At 45.3% G+C, this 15,408-nt stretch overlaps 1 protein-coding gene across 1 annotated transcript; it reads right to left on the bottom strand.

Moving 5' to 3' along the window:
- Nucleotides 1–14,104: 14,104 nt before the first annotated feature.
- On the bottom strand, nucleotides 14,105–14,841 carry LOC125548500. The gene has a single exon (XM_048712085.1). The coding sequence runs from the start codon at nucleotides 14,729–14,731 to the stop codon at nucleotides 14,240–14,242; it is 492 nt and encodes a 163-aa protein (XP_048568042.1). The 5' UTR covers nucleotides 14,732–14,841; the 3' UTR covers nucleotides 14,105–14,239.
- Between the last annotated feature and the right edge of the window lie 567 nt (nucleotides 14,842–15,408).

Consider the following 15,408-nt stretch of genomic DNA (forward strand, 5'->3'; position numbering starts at 1 on the left):
CTTCTGTGCAGCAATGAGGATAATCCTCAAGTTACGGACCCAGTCCGTGTAATTGCTACCATCATCTTTCAACTTTGCTTTCTCAAGGAACGCATTAAAATTCAACGGAACAACAGCACGAGCCATCTATCTACAATCAAACATAGACAAGCAAGATACTATCAGGTACTAAGTTCATGATAAATTTAAGTTCAATTAATCATATTACTTAAGAACTCCCACTTAGAAAGATATCCCTCTAATCCTCTAAGTGATCACGTGATCCAAATCAACTAAACCATGTCCGATCATCATGTGAGATGGAGTAGTATCAATGGTGAACATCAATATGTTGATCATATCTACTATATGATTCACGCTCGACCTTTCGGTCTCCGTGTTCCGAGGCCATATCTGTTATATGCTAGGCTCGTCAAGTTAAACCTGAGTATTCCGTGTGTGCAACTATTTTGCACCCGTTGTATTTGAACGTAGAGCCTATCACACCCGATCATCACGTGGTGTCTCAGCACGAAAAACTTTCGCAACGGTGCATACTCAGGGAGAACACTTATACTTTGATAATTTAGTGAGGGATCATCTTATAATGCTACCGTCAATTAAAGCAAGATAAGATGCATAAAAGATAAACATCACATGCAATCAATATAAGTGATATGATATGGCCATCATCATCTTGTTCTTGTGATCTCCATCTCCGAAGCACCTTCATGATCACCATCGTCATTGGCGCGACACCTTGATCACCATCATAGCATCGTTGTCGTCTCGCCAATCTTATGCTTCCACGACTATCGCTACCGCTTAGTGATAAAGTAAAGCATTGCAGCACAATTGCATTGCATACAATAAAGCGACAACCATATGGCTCCTGCCAGTTGCCGATAACTCGGTTAAAAAACATGATCATCTCATACAATAAAATTTAGCATCATGTCTTGACCATATCACATCACAACATGCCCTGCAAAAACAAGTTAGACGTCCTCTACTTTGTTGTTGCAAGTTTTATGTGGCTGCTATGGGCTTAGCAAGAACCGTTCTTACCTACGCATCAAAACCACAACGATAGTTTGTCAAGTTGGTGCTGTTTTAACCTTCGCAAGGACCGGGCGTAGCCACACTTGGTTCAACTAAAGTTGGAGAAACTAACACCCACCAGCCACCTGTGTGCAAAGCACGTCGATAGAACCAGTCTCGCGTAAGCGTACGCGTAATGTCGGTCCGGGCCGCTTCATCCAACAATACCGCCGAACCAAAGTATGACATGTTGGTAAGCAGTATGACTTATATCGCCCACAACACACTTGTGTTCTACTCGTGCACAACATCAACGCATAAAACCTAGGCTCGGATGCCACAGTTGGGGAACGTAGTAATTTCAAAAAAAATCCTACGCACATGCAAGATCATGGTGATGCATAGCAACGAGAGGGGAGAGTGTTGTCTACGTACCCTCGTAGACCGGCAATGGAAGTGTTGACACAACGTAGAGGAAGTAGTCGTATGTCTTCCTGATCCGACCGATCCAAGTACCGAACGTACGGCACCTCCGAGTTCTGCACACGTTCAACTCGTTGACGTCCCTCGGGTTCTGATCCAGCAAAACGTTGAGGGAGAGTTTCGTCAGCACGACGGCGTGATGACGGTGGTGATGTTCTACCGACGCAGGGCTTCGCCTAAGCACCGCTACGATATGACCGAGGTGGAATATGGTGGAAGGGGGCACCGCACACGGCTAAGGAACGATCACGAGGATCAACTTGTGTGTCATGGGGTGCCCCCTTGCCTCAGTATATAAAGGAGGGAGAGGGGGAGGTGCGGCCGGCCCTATGGGTGCGCCTGGAGGAGTCCTACTCCAACCGGGAGTAGGACTCCCCCCTCTTGCCTTGTTGGAAAAGGAAGGAGGAAGGGAGAAAGAGGAAAGGGGGCGTCGCCCCCCTTCCTTGTCCTATTCGGACTAGGGGAGGAGGGGTGTGCGGCCTGCCCTGGTCAGCCCTCCTCTTCTCCCTTATGGCCCAGGTAGGCCCAATAACCCCCCGGTACTCCGGTAAAATCCCGATTTCACCCGGAACGTTTCCGATATCCAAATATAGGCTTCCAATATATCAATCTTTATGTCTCGACCATTTCGAGACTCCTAGTCATGTTCGTGATCACATCCGGGACTCCGAACAACCTTCGGTACATCAAAACACAAAAACCCTAATTACGATCGTCACCGAACTTTAAGCGTGCGGACCCTACGGGTTCGAGAACTATGTAGACATGACCGAGACATGTCTCCGGTCAATAACCAATAGCGGAACCTGGATGCTCATATTGGCTCCTACATATTCTACGAAGATCTTTATCGGTCAGACCGCATAACAACATACGTTGTTCCCTTTGTCATCGGTATGTTGCTTGCCCGAGATTCGATCGTCGGTATCTCAATACCTAGTTCAATCTCGTTACCGGAAAGTCTCTTTACTCGTTCCGTAATACATCATCCTGCAACTAACTTATTAGTTGCAATGCTTGCAAGGCTTGAGTGATGTGTATTACCGAGAGGGCCCAGAGATACCTCTCCGACAATCGGAGTGACAAATCCTAATCTCGAAATACGCCAACCCAACAAGTACCTTCGGAGACACCTGTAGAGCACCTTTATAATCACCCAGTTACGTTGTGACGTTTGGTGACACACAAAGTGTTCCTCCGGTAAACGGGAGTTGCATAATCTCATAGTCATAGGAACATGTATAAGTTATGAAGAAAGCAATAGCAACAAACTAAACGATTAAGTGCTAAGCTAACGGAATGGGTCAATTCAATCACATCATTCTCCTAATGATGTGATCCCGTTAATCAAATAACAACTCATGTCTATGGTTAGGAAACATAACCATCTTTGATTAACGAGCTAGTCAAGTAGAGGCATACTAGTGACTCTCTGTTTTTGTCTATGTATTCACACATGTATTGTGTTTCCGGTTAATACAATTCTAGCATGAATAATAAACATTTATCATGATATAAGGAAATAAATAATAACTTTATTATTGCCTGTAGGGCATATTTCCTTCAACAATCCACAATCCACAATCAGCCTTCGCGCGAGACGTTGGCGAGCGGTGAGGGTGACCATTAGAGCAACTCTAGCAGACCCCGCGTCCGGCCCCGACCCTCAAAATTGAAGGAAATATGTCCTAGAGACAATAATAAAGTTGTTATTTTATATTTCCTTAGATCATGATAAATGTTTATTACTCATGCTAGAATTGTTTTAACCGGAAACTTGATACATGTGTGGATACATAGACAAAACACCGTGTCCCTAGTAAGCCTCTACTGGACTAGCTCGTTAATCAAAGATGGTTAAATTTCCTAGCCATAGACATGTGTTGTCATTTGATGAATGAGATCACATCATTAGGAGAATGATGTGATGGACAAGACCCATCCGTTAGCTTAGCCTATTGATCGTCCAGTTTTATTGCTATTGCTTTCTTCATGTCAAATACATATTCCTTCGACTATGAGATTATGAAACTCCCGGATACCGGAGGAATACCTTGTGTGCTATCAAATGTCACAACGTAACTGGGTCATTATAAAGATACTCTACAGGTATCTCCGAAGGTGTTTGTTGGGTTGGCATAGATCGAGATTAGGATTTGTCACTCCGAGTATCAGAGAGGTATCTCTGGGCCCTCTCGGTAATGCACATCATAATAAGCCTTGCAAGCAATGTGACCAATGAGTTAGTTGCGAGATGATGCATTACAGAACGAGTAAAGAGACTTGTCGTTAACGAGATTGAACTAGGTATGGAGATACCGACGATCGAATCTTGGGCAAGTAACATACCGATGACAAAGGGAATAACGTATGTTGTCATTACGGTACGACCGATAAATATCTTCGTAGAATATGTGGGAACCAATATGAGCATCCAGGTTCCGATATTGGTCATTGACTGGAGAGGTGTCTCGGTCATGTCCACATAGTTCTCGAACCCATAGGGTCTGCACGCATAACGTTCGATGCCGATTTTGTATTATATGAGTTATGTGGTTTGGTGACTGAATGTTGTTCGGAGTCCCGGATGAGATCACGGACATGAAGAGGAGTCTCGAAATGGTCGAGAGGTAAAGATTCATACATTGGACGATGATATTCGGACACCGGAAGTGTTCCAGAGGTACCGGGTGCATATCGGGTCACAGGAAGGGGTTCCGGGCATCCCTCCGGCAACTACATGGGCCTTAATGGGCCAAGAGAGGGACAGACCAGCCCCTAAGGGTCTGGTGCACCCCTTCCATATGGACTGGCCAAATTGGAGTAGAAAAGAGGAAGGAGGGAAGGAAAAAGGGAATGGGATTCCTCCTTCCCCCTCTTCCCTTCCTACTGCGAATAGGAATAGGAAAGGGGGGAGGCCAAATTGGGAGGACGCCAAGTAGGATTCCTCCTACTTGGGGTGCCCCCTTGGCTGCCTCTCCTCCCTTCTAACCTATATATATATATGAAGGGGGGAACCACTAGAACACACACCAATAATTGTTAGCCGTATGCGGCGCCCCCCTCCACAGTTTACGCCTCCGGTCATATCTTCGTACTGCTTAGACGAAGCCCTGCGCAGATCACTTCACCATCACCGTCATCACGCCGTCGTGATAATGGAACTCGCCCTCGACACTTTGTTGGATCAAGAGTTTGAGGGACGTCATCGAGCTGAACGTGTGCAGAACTCGGAGGTGTCGTACGTTCGGTGCTTGATCTGTCAGAATGAGAAGAAGTTCGACTACATTAACCGCGTTGTCAAACGCTTCCGCTTTCGGTCTACGAGGGTATGTAGACACACTCTCCCCCTCTCTTTGCTGTGCATCTCCTAGATAGATCTTGTGTGAGCATAGAATTTTTTTTGAAATTGCATGCTACGTTCCCCAACAGTGGCATCAGAGCCAGGTCTATGCGTAGATGATATGCACGAGTAGAACACAAAGAGTTGTGGGCAGTGATTGTCATACTGCTTACCACTAATGTCTTATTTTGATTCGGCGGTATTATTGGATGAAGTGGCTCGGACCAACCTTACATGACCACGTTCATGAGACCGGTTCCACCAACATACATGCAACTAGTTTTGCATAAAGGTGGCTGGCGGGTGTCTGTTTCTCCAACTTTAGTTGAATCCAATTTGACTGCGGCCGGTCCTTGTTGAAGGTTAAAACAGCAAACTTGATAAATCATCGTTGTGGTTTTGATGCGTTCTTGCTAGAAGCCCGTAGCAGCCACGCAAAACTTGCAACAACAAAGTAGAGGACATCTAACTTGTTATTGTAGGGCATGTTGTGATGTGATATGGTCAAGACATGATGTGATATACGTTATTGTATGAGATGATGATGTTTTGTAAAAGTTATTGGCAACTGGAAGGAGCCTTATGGTTGTTGCTTTATTGTATGAAATGCAAACGCCATGTAATTGCTTTACTTTATCACTATGCGTTAGCGATAGTTGTAGAAGCAATAGTTGGCGAGACAACCACGACGTTACGATGGAGATCAAGGTGTCAAGTCAGTGACGATGGATATCATGACGGTGCTTTGGAGATGGAGATCAAAGGCACAAGATGATGATGGCCATATCATGTCACATATTTTGATTGCATGTGATGTTTATCTTTTAGGCATCTTATTTTGCTTAGCACGCCGGTAGCATTATAAGATGATCCCTTACTAAAATTTCAAGGTATAAGTGTTCTCCCTGAGTATGCACCATTGCGACAGTTCATCGTGCTGAGACACCACGTGATGATCAGGTGTGATGGGCTCTACGTTCACATACAACCGGTGCAAGACAGTTTTGCACATGCGAAATACTCGGGTTAAACTTGATGAGCCTAGCATGTACATACATGGCCTCGGAACACTGGAGACCGAAAGGTCGAACGTGAATCATATAGTAGATATGATCCACATAGAGATGTTCACCATTGAAAACTACTCCATCTCACGTGATGATCGGACATGGTTTAGTTGATATGGATCACGTGATCATTTATATGACTAGAGGGATGTCTATCTAAGTTGGAGTTCTTAAGTAATTTGATTAATTGAACTTAATTTATCATGAACTTAGTCCTGATAGTATTAAGCATATATATGTTGTAGATCAATAGCTCGTGTATAGCTCCCCTGTTTTATTTTTAATATGTTCCTAGACAAAACTATGTTGAAAATGATAGTAGCAATGATGCGGACTGGGTCCGTGATCTGAGGATTATCCTCGTTGTTGCACAGAAGAATTATGTCCTTGATGCACCGCTAGGTGACAGACCTATTGCAGGAGTAGATGCAGATGTTGTGAACGTTTGGCAAGCTCGATATGATGACTACTTGATAGTTTAGTGCACCATGCTTTATGGCTTAAAACCGAGACTCCAAAAACGTTTTGAACGCCATGGAGCATATGAGATGTTCCAAGAGTTGAAATTAGCATTTCAGACTCATGCCCGTGTTGAGAGGTATGAGACCTCTTACAATACTTTGCCTAAAAGATGGAGGAGAATAGCTCAACTAGTGAGCATGTGCTCAGATTGTCTGGGTACTACAATTGCTTGAATCAAGTGGGAGTTAATCTTCCAGATAAGATAGTGATTGACAAAGTTCTCTGGTCACTATCACCAAGTTACTAGAACTTCGTGATGAACTAGAATATACAAGGGATGAACAAGACAAATCCCGAGCTCTTCGTAATGCTAAAGGCAACGGAGGTAGAAATCAAGAAAGAGCATCAAGTGTTGATGGTTAAGAAGACCACTAATTTCAAGAAAAAGGGCAAAGGAAAGAAGGGGAACTTCAAGAAGAATAGCAAGAAAGTTGCTGCTCCCGGGAAGAAGCCCAAGTCTGGACCTAAGCCTGAAACTAAGTGCTTCTATTGCAAAGGGACTGGTAACTGGAACCGGAACTGCCCCAAGTATTTGTCGGATAAGAAGGATGGCAAAGTGAAAGGTATATTTGATATACATGTTATTGATGTGTACTTTACTAGTGTTCATAGTAACCCCAAGGTATTTGATACCGGTTCAGTTGCTATGATTAGTAACTCGAAACAGGAGTTACAAAATGAACAGAGACTAGTTGAGGGTGAGGCAACGATGTGTGTTGGAAGTGATTCCAAGGTTGATAAGATCACCATGGCATACTCCCTCTACCTTCGGGATTAGTGTTGAACCTAAATAATTTTTATTTGGTGTTTGCGTTGAGCATCAATATGATTGGATCATGTTTATTGCAATACGGTTATTCATTTAAGTTAGACAGTAATTATTATTCTGTTTACATGAATAAAACCTTCAATGGTCATACACCCAATGCGAATGGTTTGTTGAATCTCGATCGTGGTTATACACATATTCATACTATCGATGCCAAAAGATGCAAGGTTAATAATGATAGTGCAACTTATTTGTGGCACTGCCGTTTAGGTCATATTGGTGTAAAGCGCATGAAAAAACTACATGTTGATGGGCTTTCGGAACCACTTGATTATGGATCACTTGATTCTTGCGAACCATGCCTCATGGGCAAGACGAATAAGACTCCGTTCTCCGGAACAATGGAGCGAGCAACTAACTTATTGGAAATAATACATACTGGTGTATGCGGTCCGATGAGTGTTGAGGCTCGCGGTGGGTATCATTATTTTCTGACCTTCACAGATGATTTAAGCAGATATGGGTACATCTACTTGATGAAACATAAGTCTGAAACTTTTGAAAAGTTCAAAGAATTTTAGAGTGAAGTGGAAAATCATCGTAACAAGAAAATAAAGTTTCTATGATCTGATCGTGGAGGTGAATATTTGAGTTATGAGTTTGGTCTTCATTTGAAACAATGTGGAATAGTTTCACTACTCACGCCACCTGGAACACCACAGCGTAATGGTGTGTCCAAACATCGTAACCGTACTTTATTATATATGGTGCGATCTATGATGTCTCTTACCGATTTACCACTATCATTTTGGGGTTATGGTTTAGAGACAGCTGCATTCACGTTAAAGGGCATTATCTTAATCCGTTGAGACGACGCCATATGAACTATGGTTTGGCAAGAAATCTAAGCCGTCGTTTCTTAAAGTTTGGGGTTGCGATGCTTATGTGAAAAAAGCTTCAAACTGATAAGCTTGAACCCAAATCGGAGAAATGTGTCTTCATAGGATACCCAAAGGAGATTGTTGGATACACCTTCTATCACAGATCTGAAGGCAAGATATTTGTCGCTAAGAATGGATCCTTTCTAGAGAAGGAGTTTCTCTCGAAAGAAGTGAGTGGGAGGAAAGTAGAACTTGATGAGGTAATTGCACCTTCTCCCGAATTGGAAAGTAGTTCATCACATAAATCACTTCCAGTGATTCCTACGCCAATTAGTAAGGAAGCTAATGATGATGATCATGAAACTTTAGCTCAAGTTACTACCGAACCTCGTAGGTCAACCAGAGTACGGTCCGCACCAGAGTGATACGGTAATCCTGTTCTGGAAGTCATGCTACTAGACCATGACGAACCTACGAACCATGAGGAAGCGATGATGAGCCCAGATTCTGATAAATGGCTTGAGGCCATGAAATATGAGATAGGATCCATATATAAGAACAAGTGTGGACTTTGGTGGACTTACCCGATGATTGGCAAGCCATTAAGACTAAATGGATCTTCAAGAGGAAGATGGACACTCATAGTAGTGTTACTATCTACAAAGCTCGACTTGTCGAAAAAGGTTTTTGACAAATTCAAGGTGTTGACTACGATGAGATCTTCTCACTCGTATTGATGCTTAATGTTTGTCTGAATCATGTTAGCAATTGCCACATTTTATGAAATCTGGCAAATGGATGTCAAAACTGCATTCCTTAATGATTTATTAAAGAAGAGTTGTATATGATGCAACCAGAAGGTTTTATCAATCCTAAAGGTGCTAACAAAATGTGCGAGCTCCAGTGATCCATCTATGGACTGATTCAAGCATCTCGGAGTTGGAATATACGCTCTGATGAGTTGATCAAAGCATATAGTTTTATACAGACTTGTAGTGAAGCCTGTATTTACAAGAAAGTGAGTGGGAGCACTACAGCCTTTCTGATAAGTATATGTGAACGGCATATTGTTGATCGGAAATGATGTAGAATTTTCTGGAAAGCATAAAGGAGTGTTTGAAAGGAGTTTTTCAAAGAAAGACCTCGGTGAAGCTGCTTACATATTGGGCATCAAGATCTATGGAGATAGATCAAGACGCTTGATAAGATTTTTCAATGAGTACATACCTTGACAAGATTTTGAAGTAGTTCAAAATGGAACAGTCAAAGAAGGAATTCTTGCCTGTATTGCAAGGTGAAAAGTTGGGTAAGACTCAAAACACGACCACGGCAGAAAATAGAAAGAGAATGAAATTCATTCCTTATGCCTCAGCCATAGGTTCTCTAAAGTATGCTATGCTGTGTACCAAACCTATTGTGTACCTTGCCATGAGTTTGGCAAGGGGGTACGATAGTGATCTAGGAGTGGATCACTGGACATCGGTCAAAGTTATCCTTAGTTACCTAAGAGGACTAAGGAAATATTTCTCGGTTATGGAGGTAATAAAGAGTTTGTCGTAAAGAGTTACGTCGATGCAAGCTTTTACACCAATCCGGGTGACTCTAAGTCTCAATCTGGATACATATTAAAAGTGAGAGCAATTAGCTAGAGTAGCTCCATGCAAAGCATTGTAGACATCGAAAATTTGCAAAATACATACGGATCTGAATGTGGCAGACCCGTTGACTAAACTTCTCTCACAAGCAAAATATGATCACACCTTAGTACTCTTTGGGTGTTAATCACATAGCGATGTGAACTAGATTATTGAATCTAGTAAACCCTTTGGGTGTTGGTCACATGGCAATGTGAACTATGGGTATTAATGACATAAAGATGTGAACTATTGGTGTTAAATCACATGGCGATGTGAACTAGATTATTGACTCTAGTGTAAGTGGAAGACTGAAGGAAATATGCCCTAGAGGTAATAATGAAGTTGTTATTTTATATTTCCTTAGATCATGATAAATATTTATTATTCATGCTAGAATTTTTTAACCTGAAACTTGATACATGTGTGGATACATAGACATTACAATGTTTCCCTAGTAAGCCTCTACTAGACTAGCTCGTTAATCAAAGACGGTTAAGTTTCCTAGCCATAGACATGTGTTGTCATTTGATGAACGGGATCACATCATTAGGAGAATGATGTGATGGAAAATACCCATCCGTTAGCTTAGCATGTTGATCGTTCAGTTTTATTGCTATTGCTTTCTTCATGTCAAATACATATTCCTTCGACTATGAGATTATGCAACTCCCGGATACCGGAGGAATACCTTGTGTGCTATCAAACATCACAACGTAACTGGGTGATTATAAAGATGCTCTACAGGTATCTCCGAAGGTGTTTGTTGGGTTGACATAGATCGAGATTAGGATTTTTCACTCCGAGTATTGGAGAGGTATCTCTGGGCCCTCTCGGTAATGCACATCATAATAAGCCTTGCAAGCAATGTGACTAATGAGTTAGTTGCGAGATGATGCATTACGAAACGAGTAAAGAGACTTGTCGGTAACGAGATTGAACTAGGTATGGAGATACCGACGATCGAATCTCGGGCAAGTAACATACCGATGACAAAGGGAATAAGGTATGTTGTCATTACGGTACGACCAATAAATATCTTCGTAGAATATGTGGGAACCAATATGAGCATCCAGGTTCCGCTATTGGTTATTGACCGGAGAGGTGTCTCGATCATGTCTACATAGTTCTCGAACCCGTAGTGTACGCACGCTTAACGTTCGATGACGATTTTGTATTATATGAGTTATGTGATTTGGTGACCGAATGTTGTTCCGAGTCCCGGATGAGATCACGGACATGACGAGGAGTATGGAATGGCCGAGAGGTAAAGATTCATATATTGGACGATGATATTCAGACACCGGAAGTCTTCCGGGGGTACCGGGTGCATATCGGGTCACCGGAAGGGGTTCCGGGCATCCCCCGGCAACTACATGGGCCTTAATGGGCCAAGAGGAGGACAGACCAGCCCCTAAGGGGCTGGTGCGCCCCTCCCATATGGGCTGGCCAAATTGGAGTAGAAAAGAGGAAGGAGGAAAGATAAAAGGGAATAAGATTCCTCCTTCGCCCTCTTCCCTTCCAACTCCGAATAGGAATAGGAAAGGGGGAGGCCAAATTGGGAGGACCCCAAGTAGGATTCCTCCTACTTGGGGTGCCCCTTGGCTGCCTCTCCTCCCCTTCAACCTATATATATGAAGGGGGCACCGCTAGAACACACATCAATAGTTGTTAGCCGTGTGCGGCGCCCCCCTCCACAGTTTACGCCTCCGGTCATATCTTCGCAGTGCTTAGGCGAAGCCCTGCACGGATCACTTCACCATGACCGTCACCACGCCGTCGTGATAACGGAACTCTCCCTCGACACTTTGCTGGATCAAGAGTTCGAGAGACGTCATCGAGCTGAACATGTGCAGAACTCGGAGGTGTCGTATGTTTGGTGCTTGATCGGTCGGAACGAGAAGAAGTTCGACTACATCAACCGCGTTGTCAAACGCTTCCGCTTTCGGTCTACGAGGGTACGTAGACACACTCTTCCCCTCTTGTTGCGATGCATCTCCTAGATAGATCTTGCGTGAGCATATGAATTTTTTTGAAATTGCATGCTACGTTCCCCAACAGATATAACCGCCAAAATGCGGGTAGGGGCAGAAAAACCTGCCCGATCAAACCCCGCATCCCGCCCCGGCCCGCATAATTTTTTGAGGGGCGCGGCAAAATCTTGGCCCCAACCCGCGAATACGCGGGTTTCTCCCTCGCCGCTGCGGTGCCCTGCATCACAAAGAAGCAGTTGGCGGGAGGACATTTCAGCCCGCGCGCCTTTCCCCACCTCCTTCCGCCGCCGACCGCCCTTCCGCCGCCGACGATTCCGGTCAAATCCGCGGGCGGAATCGCGCTGCAGGGTTGTCCCCCACCCTCCCGCGCCGATACGCTTCACCACCACCCCCCCTCCCGCGCGATCCGGCGAGAAGAGCCGCCCCTCGTCACCGCCGTCGCCGGGGATCGACCACCATCGAGCCCGCCCCGTCGTCGCCCGGTATCACCCGCCGCATCCACCGCCGGTTAGTGTTTGTTTTGTGATATTTGCGAGCGGTATAGTTGATTGACGCGCCGGTATGCATGTAGATGGAATTGAGCCCGTGCGAGAAGTTCTTACTCTCCGATTCGTCCGATTCAGACGACTCGGATGTTGAGACCATGCTTGCACCTTTCGGCAGCAGACATTAGTGATGGCACTTGCCGTGAAGGAGCACAAAGAAGAGAACCGAAAGAGGAGGCGGGGATCGTCTGTCGGGCGTCTTTGCATTCGTCGGAATCGCCATCTTGGGAACGAGATGTTGATGCAAGACTACTTCATGGAGAATCCTACATATCCACCGCACCTCTTCCGGAGAAGGTACCAAATGCGCCGATCCCTCTTTCTGAAAATTGTTCAAGCTTGCGAGGCAAATTGCCAGTATTTTACTCAAAGAAGAAATGTGCGGGCTTAAAGGGATTTAGTGCATATCAAAAAAATCTCCGCAACTATGCGGGTGATTGCATATGGCGTTCTGGCTGACTATATCGATGAGTACCTTCGCATTGGTGAAGATACTACAATTGAGCCAGTGCGTAGATTTGCAAAAGTGATCATCCGTGTCTTTGGTCCTGAGTATCTTCGGGCACCCGACGAGGATGACGCAAAGAAATTGATGGCATCTAATGAGAGGAGAGGTTGGCGTGGCAATGCTAGGCAGCATTGATTGTATTCATTGGACTTGGAAAAATTGCCCGAAGGCATGGCAAGGAATGTATTGTGGCAAGTCTCGTGATGCAACAATTGTGCTAGAGGCCGTAGCATCCAATGATTTTTGGATTTGGCATTGCTTCTTTGGTATGCCGGGCACTCGCAATGATACCAATATGTTGCAACGGTCTCATTAGTTTGCTAGGCTTGCTAGTGGTGATGTTCCTGCTTGCAACTACACTATCAATGGGCATGAATACACAAAAGGGTACTATTTTGCAGATGGTATATACCCTCCTTGGTGCACCTTTGTCAAGAGCATCAAAGATCCCAAAACTAGAAAACATTGTGAATTTGCAAGGGTGCAAGAGGCAACCCGAAAAGACATTGAAAGAGCATTTGGTGTTTTGCAATTTAGGTTTCCCATTGTCCGTGGTCCTGCTCGTTTTGGGGATAAGAGAACCTTGAAAAATATCATGACATGTTGTGTTATCCTTCACAATATGATTCTTGAAGATGAGAGAGGAATGAACTTGAAATTCTTCTACGACAATGTGGGTAGCCGTGTCAAACCAGCTAGAGACTCTAACCGCATTAGAGCTTTTTCTTCAGACATACAAGGAGATTGAAAATGCAAACACACACTTTCAACTTCAGGAGGATCTCATTGAGCACCATTGGCAAAGGGCTGGACAGTGACTCATTTTTGTATTCATTTGTATTTGTATTCATGACAAGTTTTGTATTGCATTATTTAAGTTTGCTTCGGTGATTTGAATAATTATTTATAATGTGGATGATTATTGTATTATGTTTGATTTGAATAATTATTTAGTTTGCTTTCGTTTGTTGTATTATGTTGGATTTGATATTTGCGGGTTGATGAGACGTGAGATGCAGCGGCGCAAAAAGCAAACCTCGCAAACCTGGCCTGTAAAAGGCATATTCCACGAATATACTTTTGTATGTGTCTGTTTGGGGTGTCTGCATCTATAGCCATCCGCGCCGGCCCGCAAAGGTTGTTTTCCGCAAACAGCAAACGCGTTTTGCGGACGGTAGGATGCGGGGTCTGCTAGAGTTGCTCTTAGGCATCGTACCCTTTTTTTTCCTCGCAAATAGGCAAAGCAGCATACCAGCAACGTGGTTCCTCGCAACTGGACTTATGTTGCAATGGAGTCCAACTCGATCGATGATCAACACGATATTGCAAAAATTCCTCTTGATCGCAGAACTAAGCATCTTATAATTGACATAAGAAAATTAAAGGACGGGGCACGGGGGTACAAGATTACACGCCCAATGGCAAGCAGAAGGGGGCTTGCATGAATCACAGCAAGGGGCAGGCCATGGCCAGCTATATCTGGCAGCCGCAGCAGCAGAAGAAGCAGGAGAGGGCGAGGCCAAGCACGATGGCTTCCACCACGTACATCACGCGGAACGCGACGGTGTCCAGCAGCGCCGACGCCCAGCTGCCCCTCAGGTTCACGGACAGCCGCTTCCACCGCAGCGATCGCGACAGTCCGGCCAGCCTCGACGCGCTGGCGCCGCCCAGATTCTTCCAGCGCCGCCGCTGCTGCGGTATCAGCCGCCGCAGCCAGCCGCGCCGCGGCTTCTCCGCGACCTCCGAGCCATCGGCAGCGGCCGGGGGCATCGGTGCCGCCTCGGGCGCCCTTCCGTTCTCGGCGCCGACGGACGAGTAGTGCCCCCGCGGCATCATCCTCGAGAGCAAACCCCTGCGGTGCCGCGCGCCCGCCGCGGCGGAGCTGGCTGTAGCCTGAGACATGGGCTCCGTCTCGTACGCCGTCTCCGGCGCTATGTCGGTCTTGATGATGCCCATCATAGCCATGGCTGAGCAGGAGAAGACCTAGTATATAGCTAGCCTAGGCGAAGAAGATTCAAGATGGTACGTTGTTGGACGGGACTGGGCGAAGACGTGCGGGGTGCGGTCAGGCGGAGACGGGAGGATATAAAGGAGACCGTTTCGATCTCGGGACTGGACGTGCCGAAACCTACCTATCGCCGTTTCGTGCTTTTTTCAAAGGAAAAAAGGAGATTGTGGCTTGAGCTGCTGGCTGCCGCTTTGTGCGTAAGGCATCCGCCAGACGGACGACTTAACAGCTCAGCTCGTGCTGTAAAGGCCGTTGCCGATGTTATTTGCAACCGCAAGCTCAGCTGGGAAGTTGTGCTGGAGTATATGTGTTGCGCTGGTCCGTTTATTATTGCTCATCGCATGCTGTCACGGATATACTCCTACTGTATTGTGCATAATATATGTTGGGCAGTGTTTATTATGCTGTCAGGTTGCAAAACATGGCGAATTTGAACAGAGTGCATGGACTTTCTAGAACGCCAGGGCAGGTTCAGGGCGTATCTGAACTGAAAAGGCCGGCAGCGGCAGGTCACATACAGGGTGGTGGTAGGAGTATATGGTTCTCGACTCTCGAGTGCTGCTGGAGTCCAACTGGCCGTGACAGCCGGGCGTGCAGTGCAGTGCAGGCCTACATTACACTGCACGCTTCCCTG

This window comes from Triticum urartu, chromosome 3 (genome assembly GCF_003073215.2).
Source record: "Triticum urartu cultivar G1812 chromosome 3, Tu2.1, whole genome shotgun sequence".
NCBI classification, from domain to species: Eukaryota; Viridiplantae; Streptophyta; class Magnoliopsida; order Poales; family Poaceae; genus Triticum; species Triticum urartu.

What these genes read in the sequence shown, in the direction of transcription:
- LOC125548500 (XM_048712085.1), bottom strand. Translation starts at nt 14,731, where the DNA reads ATGGCTATGATGGGCATCATCAAGACCGACATAGCGCCGGAGACGGCG.